General features: G+C 50.9%; 1 protein-coding gene across 5 annotated transcripts; it reads left to right on the forward strand.

The window, feature by feature from the left end:
* The first annotated feature begins 87 nt into the window (after positions 1-87).
* Positions 88-21400, forward strand: llgl2 (LLGL scribble cell polarity complex component 2). Of its 5 annotated transcripts, XM_084670236.1 has the most exons (27): positions 89-363; positions 7223-7337; positions 8823-8920; positions 9939-10020; positions 10142-10257; positions 10700-10858; positions 11044-11206; positions 11390-11522; positions 11623-11677; positions 11949-12103; positions 12252-12463; positions 12792-12859; positions 13002-13155; positions 13389-13493; positions 13916-14011; positions 15057-15253; positions 15516-15663; positions 15834-15981; positions 16295-16411; positions 16974-17140; positions 17482-17746; positions 17850-18009; positions 18207-18235; positions 18729-18776; positions 19868-19910; positions 20009-20070; positions 20162-21400. In XM_084670236.1, the coding sequence occupies exons 2-27, from the start codon at positions 7263-7265 to the stop codon at positions 20164-20166; spliced, it is 3060 nt and encodes a 1019-aa protein (XP_084526362.1). In that variant the 5' UTR covers positions 89-363; positions 7223-7262; the 3' UTR covers positions 20167-21400. The 5 variants fall into 5 exon arrangements, with proteins under 5 accessions (XP_084526360.1, XP_084526362.1, XP_084526363.1 ...); XM_084670234.1 differs by lacking the exon at positions 20162-21400 and having other exon boundaries at positions 88-408; positions 20009-20087; XM_084670237.1 differs by lacking the exon at positions 18729-18776.
* Positions 21401-22583: the final 1183 nt, after the last annotated feature.

Consider the following 22583-nt stretch of genomic DNA (forward strand, 5'->3'; position numbering starts at 1 on the left):
TATAGTATAACATGACAGACCTATGGACAGACATTGAATGATTTGCTAGCTATCCCGGAAATGTTTTTTTTCGTCGGGAGGCGGAGTCAGCAAAGGTAGCATGAGCCAGTCAACTTGCGTTTAGAGTGTAGACCCATTGATTTGTCCAGGAAACATCGAGGGCGAATGCGCTGTATTGGTTAGAAAAGGGAACTGGGCTTGCACTTATACGAATCTACAATATCAGCTCGGTGACCATCGCAGCGGTACTAGTTTTGAACTGGTTTTAGGCGAGTGACCCATCAAAACTGGACATCAACCAAGCCCGGGTGAACTAGCGGGCACAAAGTGGACACAGCCGGGGCAACGACCGTTTCGAGTCAGGTGAGAGTCGGGCCCGACTCTTCACTTCAGTCTTTGGCTCTACAGGTGTTGTTAACAATATCTGACTAGCTAGCTAACAAGTTCGACATTTGTAGTTGACGGTCATGTTGAGTAGCTCAATCTAAATCCAAAAAGCTGAATCTTAAATTATAATCAACTCTTAACGACGTTGGAATAGGTGTTGTTGGCAGCAGCATCTGACTACGAAAATCATGGTTAGCTAGCTGTGGGTGTAGCTTGCTACGTCTAGCTGTGCTAGCATAAGCTGGCAGACTCCAGCGACATGCTAAAGCTAAAGTAGCACTAGCTCGTTAACTCAGTACAGCAGCAAACTGCCAATCTGAATGCTATATTCAGTGCGATAAAGAGTGTAAGCTACCTAGCTTACTGTAGTTAGCACGGAGTTAAGTCGTGTGTGAGTACTATGGACGTTACGACAAAGACAGTTTAGGTGCCGCTCTATCTAGCAATACTTAAGCTAATTCCAGCCAGTTAGCTGGCTAACTTATTGTTAACTCATTTAGGTTCTGGGCCATGTAAACCGGCAAATTAACAAATCGCGTTTTCAGCGATTCACCCAAGCCGATCGATATGGCATCATGTGAAACGTAAACATTTGGCATCAGGAAAGAAGAGTCCGGTCTGGAGCAAGGTGTGTCTCTACAACGGTGTCGGTTTCATCAATGAGTAATTGTCTCTGTGTTTGGGGAGGGGGGCGTGGGGGCTTTGTGGCTAGATCCGTCACACCGGTTTTTCCAGTTTCGGAGCGAAATCATGTCCAAAACAACAATAACCTTGTACCCCAGCAGCATACAAAGTTAGGTGGTTGACTCCTGTGTTCCTTTTTACCCGGTGTGATCTACATTATACGGACGAGAAGTGAACGACTCACTTCTGTACAGTCATGTATTTGCTCTTCGGGAGAACCTATGCAAACAACCCAAGAACCTATGCAAACAACCCATAATCTATCTGACTCACTATTCGAGGCTGGCCGTTATTATATCTGAAAGGCAGGTGGCAGGTAACTAACGGCTCCCAGACTGTGTGAGAGAAATGAAGTTAGCCGTAGCCAATTCTGGACATGCAAACGTTGAAGGACGATGTGCTCCCGACTCTCCCGTCCCCACCTGCATCTGTGCCCAGTCGAACAAAAAGTCATTGTGCTCGACAACAAACACTTCTTCTGTTACAGCTGGGACCTACTATAGTCCACCTGAAGCTGTTCTCACAAAGGAGAAGCTTTGGCCCTTTCAGGAACAATATTTCGTCTTGACAACGTTTAAAACGGCAAAGCAATATTATTTTGCACATAGCTATCACATTTGAGGAATGCCAATGCTATGGCATCTAATTCTAGATGTGTGTTGAGTTAGCATTTTACACTGAGTACCTGCGGCGATAGGTGAAACTCATTTGAACTAAGGTCTCTTGTGGCCTTAAGTACGTAACTCCAGTAGCTTCTGTCATACAATCTTTTGACTTCGAACTCACGTTAATCGCCTTTCCGTGCTTGCTATTATGCAGATACTGTGGCTCGTTAACCTAGATATTGTGTCGAGTCCCCTGATTCCCGTTTTACATGTGGTAACGTGGAACCAATTATTGCACAAGAGAAGTTGTGTGTGTGTGGTTGGTTAATAAGACAGTGGAGGAAGTGGCGCCGTGGTAACATTGTTTACCACTATTATTGTCTTCTGTTGGTCAGGCTTTTTAAGAAACGACCATACATCAAATCCAAGGCCCACACCCAACTGTTTACTATGCTCTGCTTGCTGACTAGTAGGAGACATCTGTATCATGTTTTCACCAGGCATAGTTTTTGGGCTTTAGTATTAGTCTAATACCTCTAATATTTGATGTCAAGGTTACGTTGGTTTTCTCCTCCTAGGTTTCATTTTTGTAATGTTTAGTTTGATAACTGTTTATAGATGTCAGGGTGGGGACTGACATCCTGCAGGACACTTCCTGACCCCTGACAAGATCTCCGTCCTGCTGTTGGATGGAGGCGTCAGAGTGACCACAGCATTGGGGGTGCATCTCAATCCGCTGTGGTGGCCTCCTGCTGTGCTATGTTCAGACTCTTGAACCCCCGCCCCACTGCCGTCTATAATAATAATAATAATAATAATGTGTTCATGTGGCAGAACCGTTTATCCACGACGTACAGAGGGGGGATTTGAATGTGCGACCTCTTGCTTTCCCGGTATAAGTTTTGCCACTGAGCTACACCTGTGTCCGTTTCCTTCCTTATGTGGATGTTGTCCACCAGAAGGGGATTTTGATGTACGAGTGTGACAGGAGTCATCATCATCATCATCACTGAGAATAGCCCCAGAGCATGATGCCGTGTCCAAGACACAGCACTTCCCCCTTCTCACTCGCTGCATTTGTCGACAAGCCTTTCACATTTATTTCGCTGACCGTTTTATTCCGAAGCGACTTGCGGTCCAGGGGAGATTTGAACCTGGGACCTTGTGATGTTCAGTCGCATGCCCCCTAACCTCGAGCTATACCGTCAGGGTCAGGATGCCGAACAGCCTGCCTGCCCTGATGGCCTGCATCGCCTGGGTCGATAGCGTCCTCCGACGGTTTGTTTACTGTCAGCGATGACATCGGATCTTCGTGAGGGCTGTTTTCTCTTCTGTTTTGGAGAGGTTTCAGTTGGATATGGGTGCCCATCTTTTGGGCATCTGTGTAGCTGTCCGTGAAATGGCTTGAAAAAGGGCTCTACAAATGATGTTTTGATTTCCGGAACATCTCGACCGAGGGCTTATTTCCTTGATTTAGGAACGTTTGGACAGAACTGAGCGATTCAGCGGGATGGGGGTCTGCTGTCTTTTAAACATGCTGTCATTGAAAGACTAACGGGGGACCTTGAGGATGTCCTTTACATGAATACAGGAAGTCGCCGACGAACTGTAACCTACCTGCATGAAATTAGAGAAGGAAGACACCAGGGAGGGAGGGAGGGAGGGAGAGAGAGATGGAGGGCAAGAGAAAGGGAGAGAGGGCGTGTCTTGCCACTCCCTTACTCATGAGTGTTGTCATAATCACAAGCAACGCTGGCAAACACCGTGGCTGTCTTTGGCTCTTGGTTGCTTTCTGTAGTCACTTAGCCGGTTGTCTCTGTCTCTGTCTGTGTGTCTCTGTGTGTGTGTGAACACAGTGTGGGTACAGCACCAGCCCTCAACACTGCACTCGTCCACTGGAACACGCTGTCTGTTTTGACTCATCAGCCCGTTTAGAGGGGAGGTTCTCACCAGCACGACTCCCATCGCGCTTTTTAGTTTGTTCGTTTTTTTTTTCTTCCCCCCCCCTTCTGTTTCCTTCAAGTGCCGGCTGCGACGTCGAGTGGTTGCATAAGCTTAGGACATAAGTAGCATGTTTGAGATGCCAGGCATATCCTGGCCAGTCTGTCTGCTGTAGTGCGCTGGCGTGGTTGTTTGGCTGTCGCAGAGGGAGGTGTGTGTGTGTGTGTGTGTGTGTGTGTGTGTGTGTGTGTGTGTGTGTGTGTGTGTGTGTGTGTGTGTGTGTGTGTGTGTGTGTGTGTGTGTGTGTGTGTGTGTGTGTGTGTGTGTGTGTGTGTGTGTGTGTGTGTGTGTGTGTGTGTGTGTGTGTGTGTGTGTGTGTGTGTGTGTGTGTGTGTGTGTGTGTGTGTGTGTGTGTGTGTGTGTGTGTGTGTGTGTGCGATCCAGAAGGCTGCCTGTCCGGACTCGTCCGTGGCACCTCACTCACCTCTGAAGATCTGCGGCGATGGAATGCCGGGAATTCTGGTGACGTCGCAAAACTCCCACGACTCCCATGGATTTCGACACTGGGTCGGTTTTCACCGCATTCGCAACCACTTCTGGTGGTTTCGGTTCCTGTGGGGGATGATGGGTGGCGCTCGGTAGCGGAGCGTCTGAATGCAGATCCGATGTCCCCTCCCCGGACACTAAATTCAATTCAGTAATGCTTTATTGGCGAGAATGAGCAAGCGCCTTGCTTTTGATCGAATTATTTGCTGAATGAACACATTGCACATTATTTATGTTTGGTTTGTGTGTTCAACTCTTGTGCTTGTTGACATTACAGGTGAATATAATGGCTCTAGCTTGCTAGTACTACTTTGGTACATAAATGATCTCACAACTGATCAAATAATGTGTGTGTGCGTGTACATGAGTCGGTCCATGTGTGCTTGTGTGTCCAATGTCCGTCCTTCAAGGTCATTTATACATTTTCAACTGGAGTTCCTGGGATACTGTTCTGTTTGTTGTTGAGCAGAAGTCGTCCGCATCTTCAGAATAACATCAGCCGGCCTGCCTGGTCCTGTCAGCGTGCAGGTTGTTTAGAAAACACCTCGGCGGTTTGGGAAGTTACTAGAATGTTTACCATGTTGCTCTACCTGTGAAGGCTAATGCTGTTGAATCAGAATCAGAAAGGCTTTTTATTCGCCATGAAAGTTTGCACAGACAAGGAATTTACCTTGGCAGAAAGGATAAAGTGTGTGCGTGTGTGCGTGCAACATACAGTATACATCACATGGTTTCCCACCAAACCTGACTGACTGCAGCCTTGCTTGTGTAATCATTGACAGTACCAGACCCGTCACAAACTGTCCTGCAGTTCACCGTGAGAACGCCAGCCCCCCTGCTCTCAGGACTTTAAAGTGAGTTTTGTTGAAAGAGGGTACGGTTTTTGGGTTACTGTGGGGGGGGGGGGGTCTAGCATATATTAGCCTCAAGTCTAAGGTCTACTGTGTCTGTGTGTGGCAGTAGGCAGTAGCGGGGAGATATAGGAGTCTGGCCGTGCTGTCAGTGGACAGCTCTCTAGCTGTGGCGTCCTCCAGCATTGCCTGCCCAGCTGGGGGCTTCAGGAGCACGGAGGCTCTGCTCAATAAGGGGGTCTGGCTGGCCGAGCTGTGTGCCGCGCGGTGTGAGAGCCCAGCGTGAGCGAGGAGGAAAGCAGGGGTGTTTAAGCAGGGGTGTTTCAGCAGGTGTGGCCAGGCTTCGACCCAGACCAGCACAATACTGGCAGGGCAGGACGCACGGATGAGGAAACAATGTCCATGTTTTCGTTTGAACTCGTTTCCCCTCCTCGTGCGCGCGCGCGAGAGAGATATAATGGCACTTACGAGCGTAGTGTGTGTGCGAGATATTTGTGTGTGTGCGAGATATTTGTGTGTGTGCGAGATATTTGTGTGTGTGCGAGATATTTGTGTGTGCTCGAGATATTTGTGTGTGTGTGTGTGTGTGTGTGTGTGTGTGTGCGTGTGTGTGTGTGTGCGTGCGTTAATACTCTTATCCTGAGAGTGTGGACGCTGGCATCGTCCGTCTTTCCCCGGGCAACATTTGTAACCCCGACTGACCTGAGGCCAACGCGCTAAACGAGGGGGACGCAGCGAGCCGGGCCTGGCGAGGGTGCCGCTGTCTCGGGAGCCTCTCCCAAAGCCCACGGCAGAAGCTCTCCTCGGGCGAGGAAGGCCGCCTCCCGGAGTGGAGGCGCCGTGTGAGCCGGACGAGTGACTCTCACGCGGCTCACGTCAGCCCGACAGAAGGCCCTCTCCTGTCTCCTCAGCCGGCCAGGCTGCGTGAGTCGGATCACACGGAATGTTATGAATCACGCCTCACGCTGCAGCTCTAATAACCCCCCCCAGGCTTGCCAACTCCCCCCCCCCCCCCCCTGGGATAGCGTTTCCATTTGTCAACCGTAAATATTCATGGAATAGTTCGAATCATCGGGTATGGTCGTCTAGACATGTGTCCCTGAGAGCGTGACCGATTTCCCCATACCGGCACCTGTGACCAGCGCCAACCCTGTGTTTTAACTTCCCAAGTAGAAAGATGAGCTCCATGCTCGTGAGAGCGTGTCGTGTACAGCCTAACGATAATGTGTTCAGAACACCAGTTGCTTTTATCCAAAGTGACCGCACAGGGGGAGATTTGAACCTGCGGTCAAAGGAAGCTGTGCTCTTCCCCATCATGGGTGAAGCCTATGATGAATTGTGGTTTTCTCGTTATGTCGAGTGTTCTGAGGGGCCGGGAGTGTCTGCTGGCATTTTTTCGGTGTTGCTCAATGAGACGAGGCTGGCATTTAGGGGTGGATGAGGCTGAGGCTGGGGCCAGGGTTAGGCAGGGGGCCTGCGTTTAGAGGCTGAGAGCCCGGGGCCTGGGGTTGGATCCCGGGGCGGGGGCGGGGGCGGGGGTGGGGAGGTCTGCGGAGGGATGCCGGGTCCGTCGTGAGAACCACAGGGTTCTGTCTGTCACCTCGGCAAGGAAACATGTCAAAGATGTCTTTCCTCTCATCCTCCATCTCCCTCCTCTCATCCCCTTCCCCCCTTCCCCCTCATCTTTCCCTTCTTTTCTCTGAAGTGGCCTCTTTTAGAAACAAGTTCTCTGCAACAGGTGGTTTCATCAGCTGTGCGTGTGCGTGCGTGCGTGTGATAGAACAATGGTCTCTTTATTTAGGTCTCTGACCCTCTGCTCTCTCTAAGCAGAGCTCTGCCTACCCTGAGATCAGGAAAAGTGTGTGTGTGTGTGTGTGCGCGCACGCGCGTCTGTGTGTGCATGTGACTAAAATGACACAGAGATGACACACACACACTCAGACACTCCACCTCAGCGTATATCCCACGAGATCCCTGTTTTCCACCTGTTCATTTCTGATTGGATGGTAACTTCCTCGTTGCTGTTTGGAGAGCTCAGGGTCTTTAGGCCCACAGTGTCTCCTCTGCAGTGCTGACATAGGGGCTGGAAGAGGCTCTTCTCTTTGAACTTTATTGACTCTTCTTTGTCTCTGTCCCTCTCTCTCTCTGCCTCTCTCTCTCTCTCTCTCTCTCTCTGCCTCTCTCTCTCTCCGCCTCTCTCTCTCCCAGGGTGTGTGGGCAGCAGAGAGAGAGTTGTCTGGAGTAGAGGATGAAGAGGTTCAAGAGACATGGCCACGAGACCCAGAGAGAACGCCTCAAACAAGAGCTCTATCACTTCAACAAGGTAGCTGCTCTCTCTCTCTCTCTATCACTTCAACAAGGTAGCTGCTCTCTCTCTCTCTCTATCACTTCAACAAGGTAGCTGCTCTCTCTCTCTCTCTATCACTTCAACAAGGTAGCTGCTCTCTCTCTCTCTATCACTTCAACAAGGTAGCTGCTCTCTCTCTCTCTATCACTTCAACAAGGTAGCTGCTCTCTCTCTCTCTATCACTTCAACAAGGTAGCTGCTCTCTCTCTCTCTCTATCACTTCAACAAGGTAGCTGCTCTCTCTCTATCACTTCAACAAGGTAGCTGCTCTCTCTATCACTTCAACAAGGTAGCTGCTCTCTCTCTCTCTCTCTCTATCACTTCAACAAGGTAGCTGCTCTCTCTCTATCACTTCAACAAGGTAGCTTCTCTCTATCACTTCAACAAGGTAGCTGCTCTCTATCACTTCAACAAGGTAGCTGCTCTCTCTCTCACTTCAACAAGGTAGCTGCTCTCTCTATCACTTCAACAAGGTAGCTGCTCTCTCTCTCACTTCAACAAGGTAGCTGCTCTCTCTCTCACTTCAACAAGGTAGCTGCTCTCTCTATCACTTCAACAAGGTAGCTGCTCTCTCTCTATCACTTCAACAAGGTAGCTGCTCTCTCTCTCACTTCAACAAGGTAGCTGCTCTCTCTCTCTCTCTCTCTCACTTCAACAAGGTAGCTGCTCTCTCTCTCTCTCTCTATCACTTCAACAAGGTAGCTGCTCTCTCTCTATCACTTCAACAAGGTAGCTGCTCTCTCTCTATCACTTCAACAAGGTAGCTGCTCTCTCTCTATCACTTCAACAAGGTAGCTGCTCTCTCTCTCTCTCTCTATCACTTCAACAAGGTAGCTGCTCTCTCTCTCTCTATCACTTCAACAAGGTAGCTGCTCTCTCTCTCTCTCTATCACTTCAACAAGGTAGCTGCTCTCTCTCTCTCTCTATCACTTCAACAAGGTAGCTGCTCTCTCTCTCTCTCTATCACTTCAACAAGGTAGCTGCTCTCTCTCTCACTTCAACAAGGTAGCTGGTCTCTCTATCACTTCAACAAGGTAGCTGCTCTCTCTCTCACTTCAACAAGGTAGCTGGTCTCTCTATCACTTCAACAAGGTAGCTGCTCTCTCTCTCTCTCTCTCTCTCTCTCTCTCTCTCTCTCTCTCTCTCTCTCTCTCTCTCTCTCTCTATCACTTCAACAAGGTAGCTGCTCTCTCTCTCTCTCTCTCTCTCTCTCTCTCTCTCTCTCTCTCTCTCTCTCTCTCTCTCTCTCTCTCTATCACTTCAACAAGGTAGCTGCTCTCTCTCTCTCTCTCTCTCTCTATCACTTCAACAAGGTAGCTGCTCTCTCTCTATCACTTCAACATGGTAGCTGCTCTCTCTCTATCACTTCAACAAGGTAGCTGCTCTCTCTCTCTATCACTTTAACAAGGTGCCCTCTCTCTCATTCTTGTTCTGTCTCTCCCCCACCTCTCTCCCCCCCAGACGGTGGAGCATGGCTTCCCTCACCAGCCCAGCGCTCTGGGCTTCAGCCCCTCCCTGCAGCTGCTGGCCATAGGAACACGCTCTGGAGCCATCAAGCTGTATCCTCCTCCTCGTGTGTGTGTGTGTGTGTGTGTGTGTGTGTGTGTGTGTGTGTGTGTGTGTGTGTGTGTGTGTGTGTGTGTGTGTGTGTGTGTGTGTGTGTGTGTGTGTGTGTGTGTGTGTGTGTGTGTGTGTGTGTGTGTGTGTGTGTGTGTGTGTGTGTGTGTGTGTGAGAGAGAGGTGGAGGGTGTGTGAGAGAGTGGAGGGTGTGTGAGAGAGTGGAGGGTGTGTGAGAGAGTGGAGGGTGTGTGAGAGAGTGGAGGGTGTGTGAGAGAGAGTGCAGGGTGTGTGAGGGTGTGAGAGTGGAGGGTGTGTGAGGGTGTGAGAGTGGAGGGTGTGTGAGAGTGAAGGGTGTGTGTGAGAGAGGGAAGGTGTGTGTGTGTGTGTGTGGCTCAAGGAGAACACACTGTTATTAAACCCACGCTTACCTGGAACAGTGGGTGTCGGAGACTGTGTGTGAGGAGAGAGAGAGAGAGAGAGAGAGAGAGAGAGAGAGAGAGAGAGAGAGAGGGAGAGCTCTGCCTCGGTTTGACACACAATCCAGCTCATTGACTGTGTCCTGGAGCTGTCTGACTGTGTCCTGGAGCCAGTCACTGCACTCCTCTCGTTCTCTCACACTTGCGTGCACAGTGATAACGTTGTCGGTCATTCATACAATGCGTGGGATTGTCCCAGCTGTCATAACACACACCAGGGCAGTTTAAGAGTGAGGGCTCATCCCCGGACTGACCCACTCCACAGCTACAGCACACTGCCCCATTCTTGTCAGGATCTGTCTCTTGTCACACTGCAGGATTGGTTTTAAAGCCGTGAAAATGATTGTTTTGGTGTGTAGTGTGTTGTTGTTGTAGCAGAAGTCTGTCACCCATGGTCAGGCATGACATTGTGTGTGTTTGTGTGCAGATCTGTGGTGTGTGTGTGTTTATCATTATTCCTTGACCAGTGTCCAGGTATGTAGCGTGTATCTATGTGGTGTATATCTATGTGGTGTATGGGTATTCCTTGACCAGTGTCCAGGTATGGGGCTCCAGGTGTGGAGTTCATGGGTCTGCATGATGAGAACGCCACAGTAACACAGGTGCACTTCCTGCCGCACCAGGTAAGTGGTACACACACACACACACACATTACACGTTACTGAGACTAGACGCCCACGGACCTCAAAATTGGTCTCGTATCGTCCAATTCCTCAGTGTTGTTGTGATGCTTCTCCTGTGCAGGTGGAGCTGGTGACTCTGCTCGATGACAACAGCCTCCACATGTGGACGCTGAGGGCGCATCATGGCGTGTCTGAGCTGCTGGAGATAGGACGCTTCACACTCACAGGACCACCGGGGTGAGACTCGCGCGCACACACACTGACGCACACACGCAGACATGACACATACTGGACCTTTCACCAAAACAACTTTTAAGTAAGTCTTTTTTTGGTCTCTCCTGTGTCTCTCTCTCTCCTGTGTCTCTCTCTCTCTCCTGTGTCTCTCTCTCTCTCCTGTGTCTCTCCTGTGTCTCTCTCTCTCTCCTGTGTCTCTCTCTCTCTCCTGTGTCTCTCTCTCTCCTGTGTCTCTCACTCCTGTGTCTCTCTCTCCTGTGTCTCTCTCTCTCTCCTGTGTCTCTCCTGTGTCTCTCTCTCCTGTGTCTCTCTCTCTCCTGTGTCTCTCTCTCTCCTGTCTGTCTCTCTCTCTCTCCTGTGTCTCTCTCTCCTGTGTCTCTCTCTCTCCTGTGTCTCTCTCTCTGTCTCTGTCTCTCCTGTGTCTCTCTCTCTCCCCCCCCCCCAGAGCCCCCCCCAGTGTGACGAGGGTGACGGCGGTGCTGGCCCACTCCTCTGGGGAGCTGCTGTTGCTGGGGACAGAGGGGGGGCATGTGTTTGTGGTGGAGGTTCCTGGCTTCAGGGAGCTGGAGGAGAGGAACATCAGCCTGGAGCACGTCACCTCCAGGTAGGACTCTCTCACACACACACTCACTCACGCGCAGGTGAGTCAAATCGCACACAGTGGTCAACGCCTAAACACACGCGTGCCAACACTTGCGCGCACACACACACACACACCTACTGGCAAGGTCACACACATGCACAAACTCAAAAATAGAGCTTAACACGTCCCCCGTCCCCCCTCCCCAGTGTACCAGAAGACTACATGGGCCGCAGGAGCCTGGAGCACGTGGAGTCTCTGCAGGAGAACCCCCTCAACCCCCAGCAGGTGCTCCTGGGCTACGGGCGAGGCCTCATGGTGGTCTGGGACCTGGAGAGGCAGTGTGCCGTGCAGCACATCCCCGCCACGCAGGTGAGGCCCCGCAGGGGGAACCCACAGGCGCGTCGTCCCCACGGGTTGGGGTCTGGTCCGGACGGGTTGGGGTCTGGTCCGGACGGGTTGGGGTCTGGTCCGGACGGGTTGGGGTCTGGTCCAGGTTAGGTTTGGACCGAGGGGATCGGACCTGAGGTCCTGTTTTTGTGTTCCCCCCCACAGCAACTGGAGAGCGTGTGGTGGACCGAGGACGGCGGCCATGTCCTGAGTTCCCATAGCGACGGCAGCTACTGTCGGTGGACGGTGGGTGGGGAGGACACCGAGGAGGAGCAGGACAAGTCGGACACTCCCTACGGTGAGAGAGAGAGAGAGAGAGAGAGAGAGAGAGAGAGAGTGTGTGTGAGAGAGAGAATGATCTCAGTGAGTAACTGAATCCTTGCTTGGTTCCCCTCCAGGTCACTTCCCCTGTAAGGCTATCTCGAAGATCATCCAGCTACCCACAGAACAAGGGTAGGCGCTCCATCTCTCTCTGCTTTTGTGTCTTTGCATCTCTCTTTCACTTTATCTCACTCGAAAGCTCTCTTTCTTCTACATTCTCCGGTCTCAGTTTGGTACCAGCTGTGTCTCTCCGCCCCACTGCTGTAATGTTTAACCCACATTCCCCATTCCACTGCACACTGGTGTACGTGAATCACTCTGCAAATACAGTTTGTCACAGTGTGTTTACCTGGGTCTCTCTGTGTGTATGTCCTGTTTGCTCTGTGTGTGTGTGTGTGTGCAGGCCTCCGTTCCTGCTGTTCAGCGGAGGCATGCCCCGGGCCAGCTACGGGGACCGACACTGCATCAGTGTGATCCACAACAAGACCCACGTGGCGCTGGACTTCACCTCCAGGATCATCGACTACTTTGTCATCAGAGACGGGCCCCAGCACACCGGTGAGCGGCGCGCGCACACACACACAGGGACACACACACACACTCACACACTTCCCCTTCCCCTATTTATTTTCTCTTCCCCTTCCTCCCTTTGTCCTTCTCCACCCTTCACATGTCGCCCTCCCTCCCTCCCCGCCTCCCCCCCCAGGTGACCCCAGTGCGCTGGTGGTGCTGGTGGAGGAGGAGCTGGTGGTGGTGGACCTCCAGACGGAGGGCTGGCCGGTGATCCAGACCCCCTACCTGGTGCCCCTCCACTGCTCGGCCATCACCTGCTCCCACCACGCCTCGTCCATCCCCATCAAGCTGTGGGAGAGGCTGCAGGCTGCCGGCCAGCTGCAGAACACCCACTACTCCCAGAAGGTGGCTCTCCCACACACGCACGCACACACGACTTCAACACTTGGGTGTACACACGGCCGCGCCCAGTGAGTGCTGCCCCCGGGTCGAGCAGGGCCCTCTCACTGGAGAGGCCGACCAGAGAGAGCGGAGGATTCTTCCTCGATAATCGTCCTTCTCTGTCCGTCTGTCTCTCTGTCTCTCTCTGTGTCTCTGTGTCTCTCTGTCAGTTCAGTTCAGAATGCTTTATTGGCATGACAGTTCGGGTTGAGCAGTATTGCCAAAGCAGTCCCTATTGAAAGGACATTTTAACTGTCTCTCTGTCTCTCTCTCTCTCTCTCTCTCCTCCCAGCCGTGGCCGATCACGGGAGGGCAGAACCTGGCTCCTGACTCTCCCCAGAGAGACCTGCTGCTCACTGGGTCAGTACACTCACCAACCCACATCACACCATCCTCAAACATGCACTATACGCGCACCTCAAAAACACCACACAAACACCGTCTTTAATAGTCTCTACCTGTGTGTGTGTGTGTGTGTGTGTGTGTGTGTGTGCGCGCGCAGACACGAGGACGGGACGGTTCGCTTCTGGGACGCGTCGGGCGTGTGTCTGTACCCCATGTACAAGCTGAGCACAGCCGGAGTGTTCCACACCGACGCCGACCCCAACGACAACATGAACCAAGGCTCCGAGGGGGAGTGGCCCCCCTTCAGGAAGGTGTGTGTGCGCGCGTGTGTGTGTGAGGAGAGTGTGGGGTGTGTGTTTCAACGGGGGCCCACACACACACACACCACATTGTCCCCCCACACGCACCCCCTCTCTCTCCCGCCCTCCCTCCCATGTCTCCTCCCTCCCTTTCGTCCCCCTCTCCTTCCTTCCTTCCCTCCTCCTTTCCTGGATCAGTGGGGGGTGAGGGTTGCGACCTCTGACCTGCTGCTGTCTCTCTGCAGGTGGGCTGTTTCGACCCCTACAGCGACGACCCCCGCCTGGGCATCCAGAAGATCCACCTTTGCAAGTACAGTGGATACCTGGCCGTCGCCGGCACCGCGGGACAGGTGACACATACACACACACACACACACACACACACCTCGGCTGCCCTGTAGGAGAGACCTACGCCATTCACCGGTCAACATAGGAGAGACCACATGCCTGTCCTGTAGCAGGAGAGACCAGACACCTTGTCCTATTTTGAGAGACCCACACGCCCCACCTGTCACACATGAGAGACCAGACACCTGTCTTTCAGGAGAGAGCAGATGGCACTGCTCCCCCTGGTGGCTAGCGACCTGTACTACCTGTACTACAATAACAGTCCCCTCCCCACCAAACACCCACTCAAAGTAGTACTGCAACAGCAGTAGTATTTTGTATGAATCCAAAGTGTCTAATGTCTTTGCTGCCTCCACTTACCTTCCCTCCTACCCCCTTCTCCGCCTGCCTCTCTCCCCCCCCCCCCCCCCCTCCCCCCTTCCAGATCCTGGTGTTGGAGCTGAACGACGAGGAAGCAGAACAGACTGTGGAAGCGAAGGTAGCTGACCTGCTGCAGGGGCAGGAAGGATTCCGCTGGAAGGTATGCCCTCTACTGGACTGGACTATATATACTGGACTGGACTATATATACTGGACTGGACTATATATACTGGACTGGACTATATATACTGGACTGGACTATATATACTGGACTGGACTATATATACTGGACTGCCCTGTATATACTGGACTGGACTGTATATATACTGGACTGGACTGTATATACTGGACTGGACTATATATACTGGACTGGACTATATATACTGGACTGGACTATATATACTGGACTGGACTATATATACTGGACTGGACTGTATATACTGGACTGGACTGTATATACTGGACTGGACTACATATACTGGACTGGACTGTATATACTGGACTGGACTATATATACTGGACTGCCCTGTATATACTGGACTGGACTGTATATATACTGGACTGGACTGTATATATACTGGACTGCCCTGTATATACTGGACTGGACTGTATATACTGGACTGGACTGTATATACTGGACCGGACTGTATATACTGGACTGGACTATATATACTGGACTGGACTATATATACTGGACTGCCCTGTATATACTGGTCCGGACTGTATATACTGGACTGGACTGTATATATACTGGACTGCCCTGTATATATACTGGACTGGACTGTATATACTGGACTGCCCTGTATATACTGGACTGGACTGTATATATACTGGACTGGACTGTATATACAGGACTGGACTGTATATACTGGACTGGACTATATATACTGGACTGGACTGTATATACTGGACTGGACTGTATATACTGGACTGCCCTGTATATACTGGACTGGACTATATATACTGGACTGTATATACTGGACTGGACTGTATATACTGGACTGCCCTGTATATACTGGACTGGACTATATATACTGGACTGGACTGTATATACTGCCCTGTATATACTGGACCACATATACTGGACTGTACCCTAGTCTTCCGATCACTGATGATTCAGGTCTCCTGATTCAGGTCTCCTGATTACAGGAAGAGCTTGTGCATCCTTTCAAAGGAAATGTCTCCCCTCCACCCCCCCCCCCCAGGGCCACACCCGTCTGGACGTGAAGGAGGAGCCCGTCCTGTTCCCGGCAGGCTTCCAGCCCTGCTGCCTGGTGCAGTGCCAGCCCCCGGCCGTGGTCACGGCCCTCACCCTGCACTCTGACTGGAGGCTGCTGGCCTTCGGCACCAGCCACGGCTTCGGCCTCCATGACTACCAGCAGAGGAACATCGTCCTGGTCAGGTAGGGGTGTGTGTGTGTGTGTCCTGCTCCCTGCTGTGTGTGTGTGTGTGTGTGTCTAAGCGTGTGTGTGTGTGTGTCCTGCTCCCTGCTGTGTGTGTGTGTGTGTGTGTGTGTGTGTGTCTAAGCGTGTGTGTGTGTGTGTGTGTCCTGCTCCCTGCTGTGTGTGTGTGTCTAAGCGTGTGTGTGTGTGTGTGTGTGTCCTGCTCCCTGCTGTGTGTGTGTGTGTGTGTGTCTAAGCGTGTGTGTGTGTGTGGTCCTGCAGGTGCACCCTGAACCCCAGTGACCAGCTGGCCATGGAGGGTCCTCTGTCCCGGGTGAAGAGCATCAAGAAGTCCCTGCGCCAGTCCTTCAGGAGGATCAGGAGGAGCAGGGTGTCCCTGCGCAAGCACCACGTCAACCACGCCTCCAAGGTCTCTCTCACACACACACACTCCTACACACACACACTCCTACACACACACACACTCCTACACACACACACACACTCCTACACACACACACACACAAGTAAGCACTCATGCACGTACCATGCCAAGAAAACCATAGCCATGTTGACTCTTCCTCTTCTCCGCCCCCCCAGCTGCAGGAGGCTAACGCGCGCCTGGAGGCTGAGCTGGCTGAGATGGAGCTGGCTCCCGTCCAGAGGAAGATCGAAGCTCGCTCCTCCGACGACTCCTTCACCGGCCTCGTCCGCACGCTCTACTTTGCCGACACCTTCCTCTCCGACAGTGAGTCTCTCTCTCTCTCTCAAACGTACCTCACACACACACACACACACACTCACAGCCCCAGAGGGTCAGTGGTCCCCCAGCACCAGGGACAGTGGCCCGGCTGCTTCATCAAACTGTTTCTTGCTCAGCTGACAAGCCGCACGGCTGCGACTAATCTCCGTTCGAGTCGTTTGTCTTGTGAATTGAAACACTTTTTTGAGGATACATGAATATATGCATGCACGCGCGCCCACCGACGTTCGTTTGATCCTTGGATCTCGCGTTCGATTGGTCAGCTGATCCAGGGATGTTGACTCCTCCTCCCCTCTAGCCTCCCACAGCACGCCCTCTCTGTGGGCAGGGACCAATGGCGGCTCTGTATTTGCTTACATGCTCCGCCTCCCGCCTACGGAGCGCAGAACAGAAGACCCCGTCACGGCACATCCTGGTGAGACACACACACATTCACACACACACACACTCTCACTCACACACACATTCACTCTCACAAACACTCACACACACACACACACACATTCACTCACACACACTCATTCACTCACACACACACATTCACTCTCACTCACACACACGTTGTCACTCACACACACCTTCTCTCTCACACACACATTCCCTCACGCACACGTTCCCTCACACACACACACACACACACATTCTCTCTGTCACACACACACACATTCTCTCTGTCACACACACACACATTCTCTCTCACACACACACACACTCATTCTCTCTCACACACACACACACACTCATTCTCTCTCACACACACACACACACACACTCATTCTCTCTCACACACACACACACACACACACATTCTCTCTGTCACACACACACACATTCTCTCTCACACACACACACACTCATTCTCTCTCACACACACACACACACTCATTCTCTCTCACACACTCATTCTCTCTCACACACACACACACACTCATTCTCTCTCACACACTCTTATCTCTCTCCACCCCCCCTCCCCCCAGCTAAGGAGATCCAGCTGATGCACAGGGCCCCGGTGGTGGGCCTGGCCGTGCTGGACGGCCGGGGCAGCCCCCTCCCCGAGCCCCTGGAGGTGGCCCACGACCTGGCCCGCTCGCCCCACATGCAGGGCACACACCACCTGCTCGTCGTGTCTGAGGAGCAGTTCAAGGTGGATACACATGGGCGCACACACACACATATACACTTAGATATATACAGACACACACACACACACACACACACAAACGTATCTATTCATACACACAAACGTATCTATTCATACACACACACATATACACTTAGATATATACAGACACACACGTACAAACATATCTTTTTATACACACGCACACACACACACACACACAGATGCACTTACACACATATATATTGCACACAGAAACACACAAATACTGTATGTACACAAAATAACACGTGCCACACTGCACCTTTTGCATATGACATTTTAATGAAGGTTATTTACATGTGGATGACTGTGTGTGTGTGTAGGTTTTCAGCCTGCCAAAGGTGAGCGCCAAGATGAAGCTGAAACTCACCGCCACCGACGGCTCGCGCGTGCGGCGCGTGGGCGTGGCCTGGTTCGTCAGCAGCCAATCGGAGGACTACGGCGAGAGCGGCCTGGTGGTCCTGACCAATCAGGGGGACCTGCAGGTGGTGTCGCTGCCGGGGCTGAAGGTGCAGGTGCGCTACCCCTGCGTCCGCCGAGAAGACGTCAGTGGCATCGCCTCCTGTGTGTTCACCAAGCACGGCCAGGGTGAGAGACACGCACACACACACACATTCACGCGCACACTGACTCTCACTCGCGCGCTCACTCCCACCCTCCTCTCCTCCTCTCCACTGGGTCTCTCCTCCAGGGTTCTATCTCATCTCTCCGTCTGAGTTTGAGCGCTTCTCCCTGTCGGCTCGCTGCGTGGTGGAGCCTCGCTCTCTGGTGGAGCTGCCTTCCTCCTCCTCCTCCTCCTCCTCGCCGCCCCAGCCCCGTGTCCAGCCCGACGGGGCCTCCGCCGAGCACAGGTACGCATATGCACACACCCCGCCACATACACACACCCACCCTGCCACACACATACACATACACACACACACACACACCCTGCCACACACACACACACATACACACACCCACCCCGCCACACACACACACACACAAACATGCAAACTTGCGTGTGTGTTTAAACACTGGTTCTCTGTTCGACTCCATGTCATTACAGAAACTCCAGGAGGAACAGTGATGATCCAGGTAAAGAGTGTGTGTGTGTGTTTTGCCTGTGCTTGTGTGCACTGCTTTAAATGAGAACGTTCACACGTATGTGCTGCTGTTTCCCTGTTTGGCTTCTTGCCAGGTCTCCTGTTTTCACCTCGACAGTCTTACCTGGTTAAACACAAAAACCAAAACCCAACATACAGTACCTTAACACACATGCATGTTAATGCCTAACTGAGCATATGAACCAATGTGAAGGTGTTCGCAGAAGCATCGCTCACTCATATCTCAAACGCAAACGCACACACACACCAGGTCCACACACACTCATTGAGCGCTCTGTTAGGTGTTATAACGGTCTGCTTGAGTCAATGTACTGCCAACCTGCCTGTCTCCACACACAAACACACATACACGCAGGCACAGTGTGTGTGTGTGTGTGTGTGTGTGTGTGTGTGTGTGTGTGTGTGTGTGTGTGTGTGTGTGAGTAGTGTTGTCAAGCTGACTGCTTGCTGCCCGTGTCTTCCAGAGAGTGCTGCTAGGCGTATTATGGAGCATGCTTTGCTGAATGACGAGAGTGAGTACTCCATATAGAACAAACCTTAACCTGTAGACCTAACCCTGTAGACCTAACCCTAACCTGTAGACCTAACCTTAACCTGTAGACCTAACCTTAACCTGTAGACCTAACCCTGTAGACCTAACCTGTAGAACAAACCCTAACCTGTAGACCTAACCCTTTAGACCTAACCTTAACCTGTAGACCTAAACCTGTAGACCTAACCTTAACCTGTAGACCTAACCCTAACCTGTAGAACAAACCTTAACCTGTAGACCTAACCTGTAGACTTAACCTGCAGACCTAACCCTAACCCTAACCTGCAGACCTAACCCTAACCTTCAACTGTAGACCTAACCCTAACCTTCAACTGTAGACCTAACCCTAACCTTCAACTGTAGACCTAACCCTAACCTTCATCTGTACACCAAACCTTAACCTGTAGACAACCTTAACCTGTAGACCAAGCCTTAACCTGTAGACCTAACCTTAACCTGTAGATCTACCCTAACAGCATTTAGACCCATATTCAGCTATAGACCTTATCTTCACCTTTTTAGACCTAACCCTGTAGTCCTAACCTTAACCACAGATAAGAGACAGTAACATTTAGATTGTGTGAACTGTGCTGACTCGTATGAACTGTCCTCACCACTCAACCCCTGACTACCAACACTCACGGCTGCTGCAAAGCTCTGTAAGTTCGCTGGCTTTGTCTGTTGCCACGGCTCCTGACCGGGTCAAACAGACGGGTCCAGGAGGGGCGGAGTTACACCCGGCATGGGCGGAGTCACATCAGCCGAGGTCTCTACATCCCCCATGATGTCATCGCACATGTCACCACTTCCCATCTTAACCCAGACATGGCAGTGTGCTGTGATTAAGGATTATCGTTTTTTTATTTGCTTTATTGATCCGATAAGATCACACTCCTGGGTGATGGATTCCTGAAGGGGACTGTTTGTATTATGCAGATTAATTTCAGTTGTGTGATTTGTATTCAGTCTGTATTGTTGTGTAGTGTTGTAGTATCAGTGTTGTTTTTCTGGAAAGGGCCTGGATTGTGGTGTTGTTGTGTCAGAATGTTGACGGCGTGTTTTCCTGTGCAGGTGTGCTCCAGGAGATCCAGAAGTCTCTAGAAGGAGACCACACGTGAGTAGACCATCACCTGACCTCACCCTCACCTTGTCACTTCTGAAGTCGGGCGCCATGGTGATGTTCATGTCTGTCCGTGTGTGTGTGTGTCCCAGGACATTTCTGGAGAACAATGTGAAGAGCTCTCTGTCTGGAGAGAAGTTGCTGAGCAACGGAGGTGAGACAGGGAGCTGATCTATAAATGATGATGATGATGATGACATCATGCTGTGTAAATCAACACTAACCTGATTTGTCTCCTCTCCCAGACTAACGCAGTCCCCCCCTGCCCCCCCACCCCCCCGTGCCTGAGGCGGGCTGGAGTCTGCCAGCCATGCCCCCCCCCCCCATCACCACGCCCACACTACTGCTACTACTACCACTACTGACCCCTGACCCTGCAGACCCACTTCCTGCTCACACAAAGCCACTCCCCCAGCCCTGAGGCCTGCTGGCTGGGGGGCCCCAGCCGTGGGTGGGACCTGTGTGTGAGGGGAAGCTGCTCGAGGTCCCTCGGTGTGCCTATGGAGGGAACTACCACCACCTGTGCCTAAGTCAGCTGCTGTCACCTGGCAACCAGCGGAAGCTGCCTCCAAACCCCACAAAACACCAGGAGGAGACGGTGTTGTTTGTATTTAGTTTATTGGAAGCCATTAAATGACGCGCGCATTCCACAGCGTGTATCCTCCTGTATCACTATCATGATTTTATTCTTTGTTTTTATAATTTTTGTAATTTAATTTCCACACGCAATTAGCACCTGCTATTTTTAATTTGACTTGCTAAAACCTCAGAAACCTTGAAAACATTCAGCAGGGTTTATCCCAAGTAGCTGTTTATTAATGCTGACAAGACTTTGTTTGGGGCAAAAGAGCAAGCCCTGCGAACGACTACAAAGCCTTCCGGCTGTTTCAACATGGATGCAGAAGCAAACATATCCACGCCCAGAGTCCTCCAGCTAACCGCTAAGTCCTCTGTAGAGAACCGGTGATGTGCGTAAGTCAGCGAGAACGCCACGTCACAACAGACCCCCGCCTCTACCGTCCATGCATTGAACTGGTATAACCTGTTATAACCTGTTATAACCCGCTGTAGGTACTTCTTCCCCTGTTATGAAGTTCACAATGCTGTACTTTCTAGGGCAACAACTTCCTGTGGGCCTCAAGTTTTTTGGAGAAAAAAAAGTTTGTATCTCAGCCTTTTTTTATGCCAGCTATGAATATTGTAATTTAGGAATGTAATTTTAAGATATTGTAGTCAAATGTTTAATATATATGTATATGAATCTGTGCTGACAGTGGGTCTATTTTAACCGGGGTTGGCTGCAACAGTCTGATCTTACAAGGAAATATTTTGGTACATTTTTCCAAAAATGCTGGGTATTTTGTAGCATCTTTGGCCTAGAATATATTTTTGTAGTGAATGTCAAGTATGAGAACCCTAATTTTTGATTTGTAACTTCACACTACACTGTGTCCTGCTGGAAAATTACAATGTTTTTTCACGAGTGTCTGTGTCAGTGTTTTATTTCATTCATGCTCTCATTTACTTATGCTTCCTTTTTTTCGCATAGTAGATATCCAGGTAATAAATATTTAGCTATAGATCTACTCAGATATTCATACTAAAAACTACAAAGAAAAATAATATTGTATGTATACTATTAACTACAAATTAACTTGACTCCAGTGAAATACTGTTAGACCTATGCACCACTGATCATTGATTTTCTTCTGTACATTATTCAAATATTCATAAAGTAGTTATTCATAAAGTAGATGTTCAGTCTATACATTCCCAAGAATAATGTATGTATTCATGAGTGTCTGGGAAGAAGGGGGGGGGGGCGTGTGCGGGCGAAAGAGGTGCTGGTTTGCTGAAGTGGGTAAAGTAGGTATCAGCTGTCATACAAGCACAGCCAACGGTTCTACTCATGTATTATGGAGAGAAGCTTTGTCTGTTAATCACCCTGGGCACAATCGCTTAGCTGCAACCTGACCTACCTGGACACATGGGGCTGGGGTTGCACTAGCTAGCATACCTCCCTCATACCTGGCAAAGCAAATATATAGAGTATAGTAGTAGAATATAGAGAGAAGGAAAATGATCAGTTTTAGCGTCTCTGTTACTATCTGGGGTGGGTGTGTTTTGGTGGATAGGGGCTTTGACTGAAGGTCACTGGTGCAAATCCCCCTGGACTGAAGAGGGTACCGCTACATCGTAATGCGACACGTTGATGCACAGAAGAAGAAGTTTGGCGAAAAATCGAGCTTTTTTTGTTTGTGGAAAATTGAGAACCTGTTACCCGCATTCCAGAACACTGACGGAATCTCGCAGACCTGGAGTGATCTAGCTCTCTTCCACTCCCTCCCTCTTTCTCTCATCTATCAACATCCATTGTCAGTCACTCCCCACTGCCTATCTCATTTCCTCTCCAGCATTCACCAGCTGGCCATATGAATAGCTGTATAACTGTTTGGCCTGCCAAAGTAGGTTCAATTATTCAAATGCATCATGCGTGTGTGTGTGGTTGTGTGTGTCTGCGTTTAGGCCTTTGTCATATTTGTGGTTGGTGTTCTGTGTGTGTGTGTGTGGGGGAGGCCTTTGTATTATTTGTGTGTGGGGAGGGGGGGGTCTACCCCAAATCTCTCTATGCATGTGTGTGTGGGTCAATGACACCGGGTCTGCCGG

This window comes from Hypomesus nipponensis, chromosome 13, assembly GCF_054491055.1.
Source record: "Hypomesus nipponensis isolate SF chromosome 13, ASM5449105v1, whole genome shotgun sequence".
Classification (NCBI taxonomy): domain Eukaryota; kingdom Metazoa; phylum Chordata; class Actinopteri; order Osmeriformes; family Osmeridae; genus Hypomesus; species Hypomesus nipponensis.